This window comes from Trypanosoma conorhini, assembly GCF_003719485.1.
Source record: "Trypanosoma conorhini strain 025E chromosome Unknown Tco_14.4_contig_00086, whole genome shotgun sequence".
NCBI classification, from domain to species: domain Eukaryota; phylum Euglenozoa; class Kinetoplastea; order Trypanosomatida; family Trypanosomatidae; genus Trypanosoma; species Trypanosoma conorhini.
In genome coordinates this window covers 26,552-42,261 of record NW_021704169.1, presented here as the reverse complement: position 1 = coordinate 42,261, position 15,710 = coordinate 26,552, and the positions used below count along the sequence as shown (strand labels likewise).

At 63.5% G+C, this 15,710-nt stretch overlaps 7 protein-coding genes across 7 annotated transcripts, besides 19 other annotated features; all 7 read right to left on the bottom strand.

Annotated features, from left to right (window-relative positions):
• Nucleotides 1-63: 63 nt before the first annotated feature.
• Nucleotides 64-2,925, bottom strand: Tco025E_02259 (uncharacterized protein; the record flags this gene model as incomplete). The annotated part of the gene is made up of 1 exon (XM_029369188.1): nucleotides 64-2,925. The coding sequence occupies one exon, from the start codon at nucleotides 2,923-2,925 to the stop codon at nucleotides 64-66; it is 2,862 nt and encodes a 953-aa protein (XP_029230785.1).
• Nucleotides 2,926-3,242: 317 nt separating this feature from the next.
• Nucleotides 3,243-3,271: a microsatellite.
• A 114-nt stretch (nucleotides 3,272-3,385) lies between these two features.
• Nucleotides 3,386-3,416: a microsatellite.
• Nucleotides 3,417-3,438: 22 nt separating this feature from the next.
• Nucleotides 3,439-3,470: a microsatellite.
• Nucleotides 3,471-3,508: 38 nt separating this feature from the next.
• Nucleotides 3,509-3,548: a microsatellite.
• Nucleotides 3,549-3,883: 335 nt separating this feature from the next.
• Nucleotides 3,884-3,912: a sequence feature (GA-rich).
• Nucleotides 3,913-3,932: a microsatellite.
• Nucleotides 3,933-4,005: 73 nt separating this feature from the next.
• Nucleotides 4,006-4,038: a microsatellite.
• A 240-nt stretch (nucleotides 4,039-4,278) lies between these two features.
• Tco025E_02258 (uncharacterized protein) lies at nucleotides 4,279-4,914 on the bottom strand (the record flags this gene model as incomplete). The annotated part of the gene is made up of 1 exon (XM_029369187.1): nucleotides 4,279-4,914. The coding sequence occupies one exon, from the start codon at nucleotides 4,912-4,914 to the stop codon at nucleotides 4,279-4,281; it is 636 nt and encodes a 211-aa protein (XP_029230784.1).
• A 63-nt stretch (nucleotides 4,915-4,977) lies between these two features.
• Nucleotides 4,978-4,999: a microsatellite.
• A 97-nt stretch (nucleotides 5,000-5,096) lies between these two features.
• Nucleotides 5,097-5,139: a microsatellite.
• Nucleotides 5,140-5,348: 209 nt separating this feature from the next.
• Nucleotides 5,349-5,379: a microsatellite.
• Nucleotides 5,380-5,586: 207 nt separating this feature from the next.
• Nucleotides 5,587-5,637: a microsatellite.
• Nucleotides 5,638-5,961: 324 nt separating this feature from the next.
• Nucleotides 5,962-7,911, bottom strand: Tco025E_02257 (putative lysosomal/endosomal membrane protein p67, putative,lysosomal membrane glycoprotein; the record flags this gene model as incomplete). The annotated part of the gene is made up of 1 exon (XM_029369186.1): nucleotides 5,962-7,911. The coding sequence occupies one exon, from the start codon at nucleotides 7,909-7,911 to the stop codon at nucleotides 5,962-5,964; it is 1,950 nt and encodes a 649-aa protein (XP_029230783.1).
• A 13-nt stretch (nucleotides 7,912-7,924) lies between these two features.
• Nucleotides 7,925-7,956: a microsatellite.
• Nucleotides 7,957-8,135: 179 nt separating this feature from the next.
• Nucleotides 8,136-8,486, bottom strand: Tco025E_02256 (uncharacterized protein; the record flags this gene model as incomplete). Its single annotated transcript, XM_029369185.1, has 1 exon — nucleotides 8,136-8,486. The coding sequence occupies one exon, from the start codon at nucleotides 8,484-8,486 to the stop codon at nucleotides 8,136-8,138; it is 351 nt and encodes a 116-aa protein (XP_029230782.1).
• Nucleotides 8,487-8,645: 159 nt separating this feature from the next.
• Nucleotides 8,646-8,686: a sequence feature (A-rich).
• A 29-nt stretch (nucleotides 8,687-8,715) lies between these two features.
• Tco025E_02255 (uncharacterized protein) lies at nucleotides 8,716-10,770 on the bottom strand (the record flags this gene model as incomplete). The annotated part of the gene is made up of 1 exon (XM_029369184.1): nucleotides 8,716-10,770. One exon carries the CDS (start codon nucleotides 10,768-10,770, stop codon nucleotides 8,716-8,718), a length of 2,055 nt encoding a protein of 684 aa, XP_029230781.1.
• Nucleotides 10,771-10,873: 103 nt separating this feature from the next.
• Nucleotides 10,874-10,908: a sequence feature (GA-rich).
• Nucleotides 10,909-11,157: 249 nt separating this feature from the next.
• Nucleotides 11,158-11,232: a microsatellite.
• Nucleotides 11,233-11,289: 57 nt separating this feature from the next.
• On the bottom strand, nucleotides 11,290-12,963 carry Tco025E_02254 (uncharacterized protein; the record flags this gene model as incomplete). The annotated part of the gene is made up of 1 exon (XM_029369183.1): nucleotides 11,290-12,963. The coding sequence occupies one exon, from the start codon at nucleotides 12,961-12,963 to the stop codon at nucleotides 11,290-11,292; it is 1,674 nt and encodes a 557-aa protein (XP_029230780.1).
• A 94-nt stretch (nucleotides 12,964-13,057) lies between these two features.
• Nucleotides 13,058-13,093: a microsatellite.
• Nucleotides 13,094-13,130: 37 nt separating this feature from the next.
• Nucleotides 13,131-13,153: a microsatellite.
• Nucleotides 13,154-13,408: 255 nt separating this feature from the next.
• On the bottom strand, nucleotides 13,409-15,589 carry Tco025E_02253 (uncharacterized protein; the record flags this gene model as incomplete). Its single annotated transcript, XM_029369182.1, has 1 exon — nucleotides 13,409-15,589. One exon carries the CDS (start codon nucleotides 15,587-15,589, stop codon nucleotides 13,409-13,411), a length of 2,181 nt encoding a protein of 726 aa, XP_029230779.1.
• Nucleotides 15,590-15,609: 20 nt separating this feature from the next.
• Nucleotides 15,610-15,656: a microsatellite.
• Nucleotides 15,657-15,669: 13 nt separating this feature from the next.
• Nucleotides 15,670-15,709: a microsatellite.
• Between the last annotated feature and the right edge of the window lies 1 nt (nucleotide 15,710).

Genomic DNA, 15,710 nt, shown 5'->3' with positions numbered 1-15,710 from the left:
GAGCGGCCTCCAGTGGCTCCACCGCTTCCGGGGCGGTCCCCACCTCGTGCTCACGCTGCTTCGCTATGCCGGCCGCTGGCGCCGCGTCCTCGGACAGAGCGGCCGCTTCCGCCATCGCGTCCTGTCCTCCACGGGGCACCAGGCTGCGCTGGAGTCGCTGGACCATATCAACGGGCTCGCCTTCCCCTCCTCGGACAGAGCGGCCTCCAGTGGCTCCACCGCTTCCGGGGCGGTCCCCACCTCGTGCTCACGCTGCTTCGCTATGCCGGCCTCTGGCGCCGCGTCCTCGGACAGAGCGGCTTCTTCGCGTAATTGTGACTCCAGTGTTTCTCGCTTTGCTAGTTGTGACGGATGAAGCTGAACTAGCACGGGTGGTTTGTTTTGATATATGTCTGAATGTACAGCGTATTTTGATGGTGGCTCTGCTATTTCAGTTGTTAGTTGCCTTTCCACTTCCTTTGTGATGAGTGGTATTTCGTGCTGTTCTTCAGATGCGATGGATTCGCGTGTTGTAGGTTGTCTTGTTTGGACGCTTGAAATGGCTTTCCCCTCTGCACAGATGCTTGTGATTTCCACTGCCGAGGGTGCTTGGCTGAGGTGTGCCTCTTTCGAGGTTGAGCTGAGACACGGTTCCTCCGCCATGATGCTTTCAACCCCGTCGTGAATGCTGATGGATGGGTTTGTGTCACCTTCGAACTCAAAGGATGGCTCAGCTGCGTTGTAGAGGCTGTATGTGCAGCGACTAGGTTGCGCGATGTCTCTTGTCGGTGACTCCGCGGACTGCGCGGGTGAGGGCTGACCGGAGGCCTCCGAGAAGTTCTGATACTGTTTGGTTGGCGCCGCCGCCCGGTGGTAAGTGATGGGAGGAATCGCGGAAGCCTGTAGCGCCGCCGCCTCATCGATGCTGCTGTCAAGCGAGAGTTGCTGCATCACGCTCTCTTGGCGCGTCACTTTTTCAGCGCCACTGCGAATTCCGGCGGTTCTTACAACTGTGGGCTCTAGCGGTCCGTGCTCGTGGCCACTTTCCTCCCCAGAGCTGGCGGCGCTTCCCCTTTCAGGCAAGATGCGCATCGCCGAGGGTTGGCCGTGTCTTGGGGGTTTGGGCGAGAGCATGCTTTGCAGCGGTGCCTTGTCCTCCTCGTCGGTGGTCTCCTCGGTCGCACCGGTCGTTGCAATAAACTCGTGTGCGGACTGGCGGTGGGTGGTTGCCCGCCGCTGCGACGGCAAGGCCAAGCCGGTGAGTGGCGCCTCCGGCTCTTCCTCGGACGACGCTTCGGACCGCTCGGCGGCCGCCGTGTACTCCTCGCGGCGCTGCGGCTTGCCGTGCCGCCGGCTCTGCCGCGGCTGTGCAGAGGCCTCAAGCGGCGCTGCTTCCGTCCCCTCTTCGTCGGTGGAGGCAACGGAGCCTGCCAGCTCCTCCGCCCGATTCACGAGCATGCTCTCCGGCCCCGCGTGGGAGCGGGGGAGGGAGTAGAGAAGGTGGGCGTCGAGCGGCCCCTCCTCATCCTCCTCCTCGCGGGAGGGGAGGCTTTCCGTGGCCTCCAGGGTGCCGCGGCGAACGGCGGCCACCGCGCGGGTGAAGTTTCGCGGAATGACTTCCACCGGCAGGGGCGACAGGTTCGGGTCGTCGGTGAGGCTGCTGGTGGCGGTGCTACTTTCACTGAGGCGAAGCGAAAATCGCCCCTGCGGCCACTCGCGCTCACCCTGCTCGTGCCCCCACGCCTGCGGAGAGAAGAGGCGGACATTTCCTAACCCCCGCCTGCAGCCCCCCGCAACCAGTTTCGGCTGCAGAGGCAGCGCTTCCTCCTCCTCCTCCTCCTCTTCGTCCTTCGCGTCTTCCGCTTCCGCTTCCGCTTCCGCGTCGCCGAGAGTATCCTCGCTGACTGCAAACGCCGCGAAGTGAGGGGGCGTTGACGCCTCCGAGTTCCCCGGCGCAGCCTCAGCGCGAGGCATAAAAGACCTGTACTTGCGCTGCAGCTTCTCCAGCACGACGCCCGGGTCATCCTCGGGGTAAATTACGTCGTCGCCGATGCTGTCGAGCGCCCGCTCTTCCTCCTCATTCAGGGGCTCTGCCTTGAGGGGGCCGGGGGTGGTGGCGGCCATGCCGGCCGCCTCGGACGGCGACACGGGGCCTCGCACCTCCGCCTCCTCCTCCTCCTCGTCGGAGTCCTCCGTGCCCTCCTCAAAGGGTCTTGCCGCCACCGTACACGGGAATCTGTTCGCGTCGTCGTCGCCCAGGCCCTCTCTCAAACGGCGTTCTCTTTCCCTTTCTCGTTCATCGGCCTCTTCACGCAACTCCTGAATTTCGATTTCGCGTATTTCGTCGTCTAATAAAACGTCCTCCTCGTTCACCATCACGTCGTACAGGGCGTGCAGCTGGGTGCGGAAGTCGTCTTGTATCCGCTGGCGGGCGGCACGCTCCTGAGCGGAGATCGCCTGCTGTACATGATGCGGCGTGTGCGGGCGGTCGCCTTCACGCACGTTCGTCCCGAGTGACTCTCGCAGTTGCTGGTCAAACAGCCCCGGCGACAGCGCGTCGTCGCCGTCGACGGTGCCGCCAGCGGAGGCCTCCACCCGCTGCTCCGAGCCCTGCAAGGAGGCCCTTGTCGCCGCGCGACTCATGGGAAGCTCGGCGAGGCTGCCCCACCCGCCACTGCCGCTGTGGGGGCTCGAGACCGCCCCGTTTAGCGCCCTTGCACGCAGCGAGGGCGCGGGGTTCGTGAGCGCCACCTCCTGGTCCACCTCGGCCCCGCCCGAGGCGCCGCGGGACGGCCGACCAGCCTCCGCCTCCGCCTCCTTCACGGCGCCGTGCGACGGGCCGCGCGGGAGCTGCGGCTCGACGGCCTCGTTTTCCGTCCCCACCCCCCAAATAAGCGCCCCGCCGCCCGGGGCATTCCGCGCCACGCCACTGTCGCGCCCGCTCATGCCGCACCCCGCCTTTGCCTCGCCAGGGTGTTTGATGAACGACGGTGGCAGTGTCAGCGCGCGCTCACACACACGCAAAAGAACGGGGAAAAATATACACCCACTCACACACACAGAAAGCAAAAACTGTATTTGTCTTGTTTTTGGTTGCTTTATTCGGTGTACTTCTCCCGCTCGTGTCTTCCTTCCCCGCCGCTAAGGCGCTGTCCGCCTCCTCTTCCTGCAGGACGAGGGAGGTATGAGCGGCGTGCAGGGGGTGGGATGCGTGCGTGCGTATGTTGCTGCCTGGCCACGACACGCCCGGAAACTCCCCAGCCAAAAAAAAAATAAATAAATAAACTAAAAACCGGTGGAGACGAAGGCCCACCACAACACTCGCACACACAATGGCACCGGCAGATCAATTTCTGGTGGAAAGTGAGGCGCACAACTTAAACTAGGGGCAGAAAAAAAATAAATGACACGCACTCACACACACACACACACACACAAAAGCAAGATATTCGCCGGCTAATAGATGGATATATATATATATATATATGTATGCGTGCAGATGCGTGCCCTTTAACAGACACCCGCACGCAGAAAGAGAGAGAGGGAGAAAGGGGAAAGAGAGGTAGAGATCTTTTGTGTTTGTGTTTCCTTTAGAGTTCTCGCTGCTTCCCACCGATTTTTGTTTCTCTTTTTACTCCCCACCACCGCTTCGCTACAACGCGCCCAACCACAAACTGAACGAGGGGGGAAAAGAAGCAGAGGGTGAAGTACGCCACCCACCACCACCGCACAGCTGCGGCCTACTAGATGGATTGGCCGGGTGCTGCCCCGCCCCCTGCCACTAGACCCGGAAGCGGAGAAAAGCGAAGTGGCGAGCGGGACTGTTGCCACACGTCCCCCTTTTTCGACTTCCTATGATATATAGAGATACTTCCTTTTCCCTTCTCCGCCTCAACCGCCGCTTTTTTTTTTTCGTTTTCTCTTCTTTTCGATTTGTTGTTGTTGTTGTTGTTCCTTCCTTCCTTGACAAAGAAACTGGCGCCGCTTCTTCCCGTGCACGGACGCGCCCACACCAACAGAAAGGCGGACAGAGAGAGAGAGAGAGAGACGGAGGGTGAGCCACAGTGGGAGGCGCCGGAGAGGACGATAGATCACGCAGTCACGCACATGCATACGCACATGCAAAGAAGGAAAGGGAAATATATACGAACACGCACCTACACAAACTGTTGGGGCGGTACTGCGGCATTCGCCGTCATCGGCAGTGCTCTTGCCAGCGGCACCGACGACTTCCTACAAAAATCCTGCCGCCCCGCACCTGCCTCTTCCTGAGGTAGTTGTATGGGGGGACGCCTCGTCTCACATGCTCCGTGGCCGCCCGGCGCAGGGGGGCGCCTGTGCGGCGTGGGCGCCTACACCGCCGCAAAAAAAGACCGCGTCACCCGTCTCAGGGACAAGTCGCTGAACACAAAACAGCTTCCGCCGCGAAGTGCAGATTTGAAGGGCGACTGCCTCCACGGCACCGCCGCTGCGCCCTCTTGACGTGCCTGCGGCGCCGCACGAAGACAGTGGCGTCCGCAACTGCGCCTCCTCCATCCCGTTTGCCGCCCTATTTGTGTTGCCGCAGGGGGCGGTGACAAACTCCGCGCCGTTCGTGACGTCGTGACTGCCGCCGCCGCCACCGCCACCGCCGACAAGCCCCTCCTTCTCGTGGCCGCTTGCCTCGCCGATGCAGTCAAGGGCGTCGGCGTTGCCGTTGCCCCCGCTCTCCGCCGCTGCCGCCGCCGCCGAGTGGGCGACGACGGGGCGCAGAAACGCAGGGAAGGACGCGCGCTGCGGCGCCACAGCGTGGGCCACGCCGGCCCCCCGCGCAGGCTGCGAGTGGTGCAGGCGGTGAAAGAGGCGGTAGAGGGCGACGAGCTGCTGCCCCTCCGCCACGCTTAAGAGCGGCCCCGCCTCCCCCTTCACCAGCAAGCCGTCGAGCGAAAACAGCATCGTCCTGCGACGCCTCCCACCGCAGTGCCACGAGGAACCCACAGCGGGAAAGCCACGGAGAGCGTGTGTGTGTGTGTGTGTGTGTAAGAGAGAGAGGAGGGGACGAAAGACGCTTCTACGAGCCTTGCGCGGTGAGGTTGACCAGGGGGTGGGGGGGACAAGCCACACGCCAGGTGAGGCCCAAAAGAAAAGAAAAGAAAAGCAATAATATAAAAGAACAGAAAAAAGGGGTGGGGAGGGGGCGAAGAGTACATAGATGGGCGTCCCCGCCGCTGCTGCGTGTACGCGGGAGAGGAGCCAAGCAGCAGCTCCAGCGGCGTCGTCAACCCACCCCGCTGGGGAAGGGGAAGGAGCAAAAGGCACTTGGAGGAGGGGTAAGAAGAAAAAAAAAAGATATATCCTTCACCAGCGCGGCAGAGAAACTGGAGGAGAGCCAGCAGCAGCAGCAGCAGCAGCAGCAGCAGCGAAGCACGTGGGCGAGCGCCTCCCCGACGGACAGCACCGCCGGGGCTTCACGGCTGTCGTCGGTGTCTTCCCCGCTCAGCCGTTCACGTACTCCCGCAGCGCATGCCCCCCTCCCTCCCTTCCTCCGGACTCATACAAGTCCCGAAGAAAATATAAATAAACCAAGGCAAAATAACACGCGCAGCTCCTCAAAAATTATCCACTGAGAAAAAAAAACAAAAAAGCAAAACAAAACAAAGAGACAACAGCCAAAAGACAGTGAAACCAGTATCGTCCTCTCCACATCCCGTGCGGCTGCCCACCACAGCAAACGCCACTTCGTTTTCACTCCTTCTGACCCCGAGAGTTTGGAAATACCCATCTGTTTTGTGTTTTTGTTTTCATTGACTCCCTCGCTTTGCTTTCCTCTTTCTTACTTCTACTTCGTTGCCTGTCAAACGTGTAGTTACACATGACCACAAGCTTTGATGTTTTTCAGCCTGCACCCAAGCAGAAGCATGCACATATAAATACGTACTACTTACTTTCTAACACGCAACACCGCGAGAGGGAAACTCGTCACGGGCGTGGCCCGCAGACGTCTCACTGGGCGAGGAGGGTTTCCTCGCTCAGCAGCTTGGCGCGGCGGTGTGCGCGGAAGATGACGACCGCGATGGAAACGAGAACCAGCCCCGCCGCCCCAATGCCAATGCCGATGCCAATCCATTTGTTGCGCGTATTCTCCTTGTCTGTGTGATCCCAAAAAACGTCGGTCGTGTATGTCACGAAACTGAAGTTGTACAAATCCGGCAGACCGACCTTCTCAGGCATCGGCGTGAAGAGGCCCTCCTTCCAGAGAAATGGGGGCTGCTGGTCGCTTGTGGGGCCGCACACGACGTGGGCGGTGTAGTGGCCGGGGTCCAGCACCATCCCACTCCAGGAGCCAATCTTCGCATCGGTTGCGCCGTGGTTGATGTGGCCGATGTGGCCGGCAAGCGGGCCGTAGTTTGTTGTGTTGCCTGGAGGGTTCAAGTCGCCGCGTGAGGCGATGGCCAACATGGCGCTATACGGCGGGTCACACGTGTTGTTCGTCCCAGCCCCTTTGCAGTTTTGAATGCGGGAGAGCTCGTCCTCCTTGTAGTTGTTATACCGCATGAGTCGCTTCATGCTTTCGAGGTCAACCACGTCGCTGTGGTTGCGCTTAAACATCCGTGCCCGGGGGCACTTTGTGTAGGAGAAGAAGTCCCCTTTTTTCTCCACCTTCTGCGGGTAACCGGAGACGTTGTAGACGTTCTCAAAGTACGGTATGTTGTAACTCGCCCAGTAGCCGTGCTTCCTGAGGTGCTCCGTCATGTCGGCGGCCGTCACCCCGGACGCGTCGGCGGAGCTCGGCAGCTGCTCCGCCACCCAAAACGTGTTGGCGGGCAGCGGCGCCCCGGGGTTCCTCACCGCCCCCAAGTTGAGCACCATCCACTGGTTGTTGTACGTCCCGCTGTTGTTGCGGGCGAAGTACTTCACCCACGAGGGGCTGTCGGTGGCGAGGAAGTTGGCAATCATCACCCGCAGAAACTCAGACACGGTGTTGGGGGAGAGGCCGGCGAAGAGGCTGCGGTTCGAGACGCCGTTGGTCGTCTCCATCACGGCCAGCCGGGCGTGTGTCATGTACCAGTCGTCGATGCTGTGGACGGCGCCGGGGTAGGAGGTCATGGTGACCGAGCGGGCCCCCACCCGGTACGTCTTGTACTGCCGCAGCATCGTGTTGAAGGAGGACCACGTGACGTGCGAGAAGAAGATGTCGTACGGCGTCAACTTCACCAGCGCGGAGCAGTGCAGGTCCTTCAAAAATCGCGGGCTCAGCTCCTGCAGCTGCGCGAAGGCCGCGGCAGGCGTCACCGCCCTGGCGACGTCGCCCACCTCCTCCTGAAAGTTCAGGTAAAACAGCCACGTGCGGTTCAGCAATGGCCCGCGCCCCCGCACACGGTCGTTGTACCCCGCCAAGAGGCCGTCGAGGAGGGAGAGCATGTTCTTCAGCTGCTGCCCGTACTCGTCGCCGGCGGCAGCGGCCGCCGCGCTGGTGTTCATGTGCGCCAGATGCTTCTCCACCCACCCCTCGACCTGCGGGTTGCGGCGCAGCACCGCGCCGAGGCCGTCTTCGCCGAGGAACGTGTTGTTGAGCGTCTGCTCCATGCGCAGCTGCGTGGCGTAGCCCTCGCCGTAGCCCATCGCCTGGTAGGCCACCCGCAGCCGCTCGGCCTCGCCGAGGCGGGGGCCGGAGTCCAGGAACGCCTCCGCCGCCGCCGCCTCCACAACGTCCCAGCCGGTCTGCGAGAAGGAGTCGTTCACCCGCAGCGTGGCGGCGACGGGGCCAAACAACGCCCCCTCCGTGACGGAAAATGCATTCGCACTCGCGTTGTAGCGCACCTGCAGCGTCGTCACGGTGCCGGTTTGCTGCACCTCCGCCAGCGCCCCGCCCGCGGCGAGAGCGGTGGCGGCGGCCAAGAGGAGGAGTGCGACGCGGACGGTGAAGTTCGTCACAGCCCCAGCACCTCGCATTGTCGCGATGCCCTTCGTTTTATCTTTCTTTCTTTCTTTCTCTCTCTGTGTGTGTGCGCGCTACCGCTGGCAAGGAGAGAGTGACGGACAAATCACATTTTTATTATTTTTGCCTTTAGGGGGAGTGGGGGAAGCAACGGGCAAACAGACAGGCAGGCAGAGACATCCCCACCACCGGGTGCGAGGGCGCAGCCTTCGGCATCCCCCCGCGCGCCGCCGCAGGCTCAGTCCAGCGTCGCACGCCACTGCAGCTGCACCTCGTCGGCGAGGGTGCGCTGCGACGCAAGCCGCTGCCGCACGGCGGCGGCCTGCGCCTTTCCCTCCCGCCACGGCTTGACGAGCTCCCGCAGCAGCAGCAGCGCCGCAACGTGAAAGCCGGCCACCGGCGCGTACTCATGCTTGAGTGCGTCTCGTCCAACGATGGCGAAGTAGAGGCAGACGAGGGCGAGGCCGGCAAGGAACCCCGGCAGGTGCGTCACTAGCCCCAAGAGCAGCGGGAGGTACCGCATGAACTGCGTCATGAGCGTCGCCTCCGTGGAGCGCCCCCCCCGCCGCGGCGATCGCCTAGAATGCATCCTGCCTATCTCCTATCTCCTACCTCCTCTCTCTCTCGACGCAAACGCACGCACACACCGCGAGAAGACAGGGACAAAGAAAGAAAAGATACTGCAGTGCCTCCGCCACGGCGCCGCCGCTGGTGATCGCAAATACCACCGCACAAACCAGCCTCTTCCTCTTTTTTTTTTGTTTTTGTTTTCTTTGTTCCTTCTTCCTTCGTCGTCTTGCCGCATCCTCCGCTGCTACTCAGGCCTCCTGCAGCCACAAAATCCGCATCCTACCGCCGAATCGTGTGCGACTCTCCTCCACAAGTTCGTTGCGCAGCCTCATTGCCTTCTCGAAGAGCTCCGCCGCCGCCGCCGCCCGCGCCCCTTTCCCCTGCTCCTGCGTCTGCACCACGCAGAAGTCCAGGACGCAGCGGAGCGTGACGAGCAGCGCCTCCCAGCACTCAAACTCCGGCTCCACGTGGTGGGCCGCGTTGTCCGTGATGAACTTCTCCATGTCGTGGCGAACCTCCTGCACGAGGTCAAAGACCCGCGCCCAGACGTCTATTCCGTAGCCGGCGGCAAATAAAGCCTGCCCCTGTGACTCGGCGGGGTTTGCGCCTCCCGCTGCCTCTGCCGCTTCCTCGTCGTCACCGCCGTAGCGGCGCCCGGTGGCGAGCGTGCGCAAGTACACGGCGATGCCCGTGAAAACCTCCATCTTCTCCTGCTGCGGGTGCCGTTCCGTCGGCGGCGTTGTGAGGGCGCGTGTGCGCTCAATCAGGCGGTGTACGTCGCTCCAGCGCAAATTCAACGCCTCTACCGTCCGCTGCTCTCCGTGGGATGCCTCCTGCAGCGCGGCGTCCCTGCTGCCGGCACCCGCTGCCGGCTCGGCCGCCACCACGGCGCCGCGCACGCCCTCCACCTCCTCCTCCGCCTCCGCGGCGCCTGTGTGCGCGGCCATCTCATTCGACGCGCCCCGCCGCTGCACCTGATGCTCCCCCGCGCCGTCCTCCAGCGCAGCGCCGCCCGCCGTGGTTGCCTCCGCACTGGCAGAGGCCCTGCCCGCCCCCGCCGCGCGCACCAGCGGCGGGTAGGACTTGAACATCCCCCGCTCGTCGAAGCACACGCGGGTGGGGCTCCACGGCTCGCGGGCGCCGAGGTACCGGCCCACCACCCGGCTGTCCGCTACCGTCTCCACCTTCTGCCACAGCGCGCGGTGCGCCTCATCCTGCGCGGCGCCGGAGCCACGAATGGCGTACCGCAGAAGCCGCTGCGCGTCCGAGTCCCGCGCGGCGCCGTTGGTGGAGTACTTCACCATCTCCATCAGGTGCGCCATGAGGTCTGCGGTGTACAGCACGCCGCTGTAGGAAATCATCGTCAGCAGCGAGAGAAATATCCGCCGCTCCGAGACTGGCCGGGCGTCGTGAAGATCGGCGTCCACCGCCCGCTCCGCGGCGGCGAGGAAAACTGAGCACACGTCCGTGTCCTCAAAGTCTGTGAATTTCACCAGCGACGCGTTGGCGTCGGCGTCAGGCCGTCGCAGGACGGAACCCACAAATGGAATGCGCAGCTGCAGCGCGGGGATCTCCATCGCGGGGTGGTCGCTTTCCACCAGCTCCCACAAAAAGTTGTGCACCTCCTCCAGCAGCAGCGAGGCGGAGTGCATTGTGTGCAGGTAGCGGCGGTAGACAGAGGGGCTGAGGCTCGCCTTCAGTGCACGCAGATTATCCCGATAACGTTTGACTTGCGCCTTCAGCAGCCGGTCCACGCGATGCGGGGCAAGCCGCTCAATCTCCTCAATGGCGAGACAGTTGTACAACTCCACCAGCTGCCGGCGACGGGCCTCGCGCCACTCCTGCGGCATGGCGGCGCTGTGGTCCAGCACCGTGTGCAGGGTTTCAACGGCCGCGATGTCGGGGCGGGCCCCCAGCGCCGTCAACTCGTCAAAGAGCAGGAAGACATCGTCCACCTGAATCCGTTCGTAGCGTGCGGCGCGGGTGAGGAGAACGTTCATGGTGTCCACGTCCACCTTCACCCCGCGCTGTTTCATCTCCTTGTAGTACACCAGCATCTCAGGAAAGCTTTGGCAGGCGCGCAGGGCGCCGTTGTAGGCGTAGGCCAGGTTGCGGTAGGAGAACTGCAGCCAGTCCCGGGGGGTGCGTGGCTCGAGGCCGATGGACCACTTCTTTGCGGGCCAGTGGCGGCGGGCCGCGATGTCGCTGCTGTAGCTGTCAGACCAATTCGTGTTGAAGTGCGCCGGGTCCCACGCACTTCGCGGAATGTTCGCCGCAAAGAGGCACGGCGCACGGCGCAGCATCCTCTCAGAGGCGGCAGTCGCTTCTTCTTTGCTGCTGCTGCGACTAGCCAAAGAGCCCGTCAGCCGCTGACGCACGCAGGAAGGGAAGCAGGCCCTTTTCTTATCTCTCTCGGTCTCTATCTCTCCCGCTCGCTTCTCGTGAGAAGTGACAGGCCCCGCTGCAACCGCGGCCGCTACGTTAATTTATTTCGCTTCCGGCCGCCCCCTCACTTCCTCCGCGGGGACAAGACGTGAGGCGGCAGCAAGGCAGGGGAGCACACATGCAGGGGACAAGCGGAGGAGTGTGCCGCAGCCACACACACACACAGACGGAAAGAGGGGAATGCAACGAACAGGGCGGAGGGAAAGCAACCGTCAAACACGCGTCAACTGAAAAGCCAAAAGGCGAACAAAAACAAAACAAAACAAAAAACAACAACAACAACGCACATACACACACAGAGACACACATAAAGGAAAACAGAGAAAGCGCCGCGTTGCTGCCGGCTCCCTCCCAACTCTTTGCTGTATGAATTTCTGTTACATCTTTCCCTCTGTTAATGCGATCCCAGCGGGGTGGTGCAGGTACCGCGTCGTCCCCGCCGGGACTGCCATGCGCGCCAGCAGCAGCGCCTCGTACTCGGCAGCCTGCGATATTGCCTCAGCCGCACTGCACAACGCGGCCCCCCTCCGCTGCTGCAGACCCACGAGGCAGTAGAGGGCCTTTGCGGCCTGAATCGAACTCATGACATCGGCGCAGGTGTGAAGGTTGTTGACGGATCCGTCGTTCCACGCCTCCGGCATCATCGCCACCTCCACCGCCCCATCGCCGGAGACAATTGCCAGGAGGTGCGAGTCCGGGTGCAGCGAGACGGAGCAAAACGGGCCACCGCCGCGGGCGTAGTAACGGCCAAGCACCGAGACGGGGTCGAGGGCGAGGACGTACAGCATGCCGCCACCGTCGCAGGTGGCCGCGGCGAGGCCGGTTCTGCCAAGGCAGAGGCCAGTCACCGTGTGGCGGGCCGTGAGGAGGCGCTCACACCGGGACTCGGCGAGGTCGACCTTGTACACCTTTTTGCCGCGCGCCACCAGCGCCAACTTTTCCACGGCGGCAATCGCCGTGGTGCGGGTGAAAAGAGACCCAGGCAACTTGACGCGGGGCTCCACGTCTTTGAAAGTCAGACTGCTGCGCACGCGGAGCTCGTGCCCCAGGCCGGGGGTGGTGTGCACCAGCAGCGGCGTCCGCGCCATCCCCATTCCGCTTAGCAGCAGCTCCCGACCGGACGGCTGCACCACGTGCAGCTTAAACTTGCGCGAGGGAAATGTGCTCCTCTCGAAGAACTTTGGCTTAATGACAAGCCCGCTTCTCTTCCATACATACACCACCCCCTCGGAGCTGCACGTGACGAACCCCAGGCCCACCGTGGCGATCTCAAACCGCCCCCCCGGCCCCTCGCTGCCCGGGAGGAGCTTTGAATCCCGCTTTGCGCCGGCCCCCGGCTGACTTCCGCCCTCGTTCTCGTCCTCGGCGGTGTATATGGCAGCCACCGCCACCACTGGTGCGTCGTGGGCAACGAAGCCGAACACGAAGCCAAGCTCGGAAAAGACCTCGACGCTGCCGTCGCGCGACCCCACAACCCCGCGAAGGTACATTGCCCGGCTCAAGACGGGTGCCCCCGGCTTGAAGGTGTCCGCGATGCCGCTGTTGCCTGAGAGCTGCGAGGCCGCCGCCGCCGCCGCCGCTGCCGGCTGCGCCAGCGCGGGAACGCGGCACATGTACGTCACCTCCAAAGGAATGGTGGAGGCGCACGTGGCTTCGTACGCCGCGCCGCTGCGTGGTTTTCTTGCGGAGAAGCGACGGATCTCCTTCGGCCCCTCATTTTCGTCCGTCAGGTCAAAGAAGACCACGCCGCCGTCCGCAAGCACGCAGACAATGGCGTCCGCCCGCTCCCCACAAAGTGCGAAGAGGGGCGAGCGCATGGCGTCGCCGTCGTCCTCGGGGCCGTAGACCTTCCCAGCTGTGACGGGGGGCGCAGCGTCCGCGTCGACGGAAGCCGCCCGGTGCGAAAATTGCTCCGGCTGCAGCACCGGCTGCTGAAGCGGACATAGCATTGTGATGAAGGACGCAAACACGACACGTTCCCTGAGGGGGAGAAAGAGCGAGCGCCAGAGTGCGCTGCCGCCGCCCTGCGCCGCGGTGCCGTGCGACCCCATTGCTACCGGCTTTCTACTTGCTTCCTCCTCTTTCGTTGCTGCTGCCCCCAGTGCTTGTTCTCCACGCTTCCCTCGTTGCCTCCGCTGCTTCTCCCCACCACCGCCGCCACCACCACCACTGCCCCACTACTGCGTGGCGTTACAGCGCTATCTCTGCTTCTCTCTTCAGAAAGAAAGAAATAAAGAACGACGTCGCCCCTTGACTGCCGCACGCCGCTCCCCTGAGGCAAAGACAAGAGAAAAAGAGTAGAAACTGCGATGGGGACCCTTGCGATCGCATGGAGATACATAGAGTGAACGAAGAGCCGCAGCCACAAAAACACACACCGCTCTCATGAGCAGTCACTGATGTTCCACACGCAGAATCGCTTCCTCCCCTGCACACGCAATCCGCTTCCTCCCGGCACGGAGGAAGTCTCCCCGCCTTATTCCCCTCCCACGGGTCTCATGCAGGGTGGATGGCGTGAAGCGCCCCCTCGAAGTTCTCCTTCCGCAGTGGCGCCGACGGAGAGGAGAGCGTAGCCGTTCCAGCCGCGCCCGTCCCTCGCAGCGGCGTTGTTGCCGTGCTGGGTCCACTCTGCGGGCCGTTGCTCCTGCTAATAAAACTGCACTCCTGCGTGTCGGCGTTGTTTTGGTGCTGCCCCTGCTGATAGTTTCTGCTGTCACTGAGTGTAACGCCACTCGCCGCGCAGCTCTTCTTGGACGGCGTCGACACAAGATGCGCCAGCGCCGCGACTTTTGGTTCGGCGTGAACGACGGCGGCGGCGGCGCTCGGCGGCTGCGTGGCGCCCCACTTGCTTTTCTGCCGTAGACGCTGCAGCTGAAGCTCCAGTGACCGCTCCCGCTCCAGCGCAGCCATCAAGGCAGCGTCCTGGCGCTGCCTAAGGCACCGTGATGTCTGCTCCTTCTCGTGCATGCGCCGTTCACCCGCCCGGAGTTTTTCCTGTGCCGCCTGGTACATCGCCTGGGACCGCGCGATGGAATCCGCCAGTCGCCGCATGTCCTCGAAGCAGCGCTGGAGCTCAATGCGCAGCTCCACGTTTTCCTTCTCGAGGACCTCCGCCGCTGCCGCTGCAGACGATGACAAAACCGGCGGCGGTGGTGCCACGGCGGCGCCGGGGCGAGCCAGAAGCGCCGCCTCCCGCTGTGCCTGCAGGGCGGCATCGCGTTCGTCCATGGCAAACGCAAGGGCCTCCTTCCACGCGCGATGCTCTATTTCCAGCAGCGCCGCTGCATCCGCCAGCCGCTGCTCCACCGGCCGAGCGGCCCCAGCAGGAGGGGCGCCGCCGCTGCCCTCTGAGAGCGCCTGCACGAGCCCCCGCACTTGGTGCTCATCAACGCCGCCGCTCCGGTGCAGCACAAGATAGGGGGCCGCCGCCGCCCCCCTGATAATCATCGCCGCAACTTCACTCGAGCTTAACACACCACGGCACAAATGCGCCGTCGCGGCCTCGGCCTCCCGCAGTTGATGGCGCAGCTGCTCCACGACTTCCACTCTGTGTTGCAGCTGCTGCGACAAACGATACTTTTCATCCCGCAGCAGCTCCACCTCCCGCTGAAGCGGCTGCGTCGTCGCCCCACACGCGTGACCTCTAGGCGGGATGCCGCCAGCAGGACTCTGGTCAGGAGCGCCGCTACCTTTCGTCGCCGACGCGGCATTCCTCTCCGGTTGCAGCGCCATCGCGGGAGGGTCCCCGCCGCGTTGGGGCGAGGCCGCGGGCACCGCGTCGGCGCGACGATCGCCACCGGCGTTCCGCGTCTGTGGGTCGTTCGCCTCTAGCCGCCGCAGGGGGACGTGAAGTTTGTCCCGCTCCCGCCGCAGCGCCGCCTCCAGTTGCCGTACGCGCCCCTCTAACTGCCGCCTCTCCTCCGTGTGCTGCGCGCGTTCGAGGCTCAGCGTGGCCTGCTGCAGGGCACACGCCTCTTCTGCGCCCCGTTGGGCCACCGTCGCCTGCTCCCGCGCCACCTGCTCCGACTCCAGCGCCCGGCGCAGCAGATGGAGGGGCCGCCGCTCGTCCGCCGCCGCCGCCGCCGCCGCCGCGTCCCCGGAGGCCCCAAACCCCCGCTGCGGCGCGCCCTCCATGTAGCGCAGCACGGTGTGCAGCAGCCGGGCCATGAACGCATCCCGACTCGCCCGTGGGCCACGCACGACGAGGAAGTCGTGGTTGTACTCCACCGTGACGGCAGTGCCTTCGTCGACCGCGAAACTGCCGGGCTCAAATGCGGCCCGCACCGTACGAAGGAGCCCCTCCGAGGGAAGTCGCACGCTATCAATGCCGCCCGCCGTTTCCGGAGAGGAAGACGGAGGCGCAGTCACTTTTCCTTCAGTCCGCCGTAGTGGCTGCGTGCCGGCAATCTCGCGGAGCAGCTGCGCGCGAAGCATTTTGTTCTCCCGCTCCAGCGATCGACATTGGCACACGGCGAGCCCAGCCTCACCCACCGCACCGCCGCCGCCCTTCTCCGCTCGCAGCCTCTCCACCTCCCGCTGCAGCTCCCCCAGCCTCAGCGAAAGCGTCGTCTTCTCCTCAATCACCGCACGCAGTTCCCGCTGCACGGAATGCGGAATCCCGCTGCTGCTGTTGCCCCCGCCGCCGCCGTCGTCCTTCTTGTCACTGCACACCTCCATCCTCTCGCCCCGATGACTGCATACATATAAATATAAATAAATATATATATAGATGTATAGCTCTATACAACTAACCTCGCAGAGCGAGAGAGAGAGAGAGAGAGGAGGAGGAGGGAGGAGG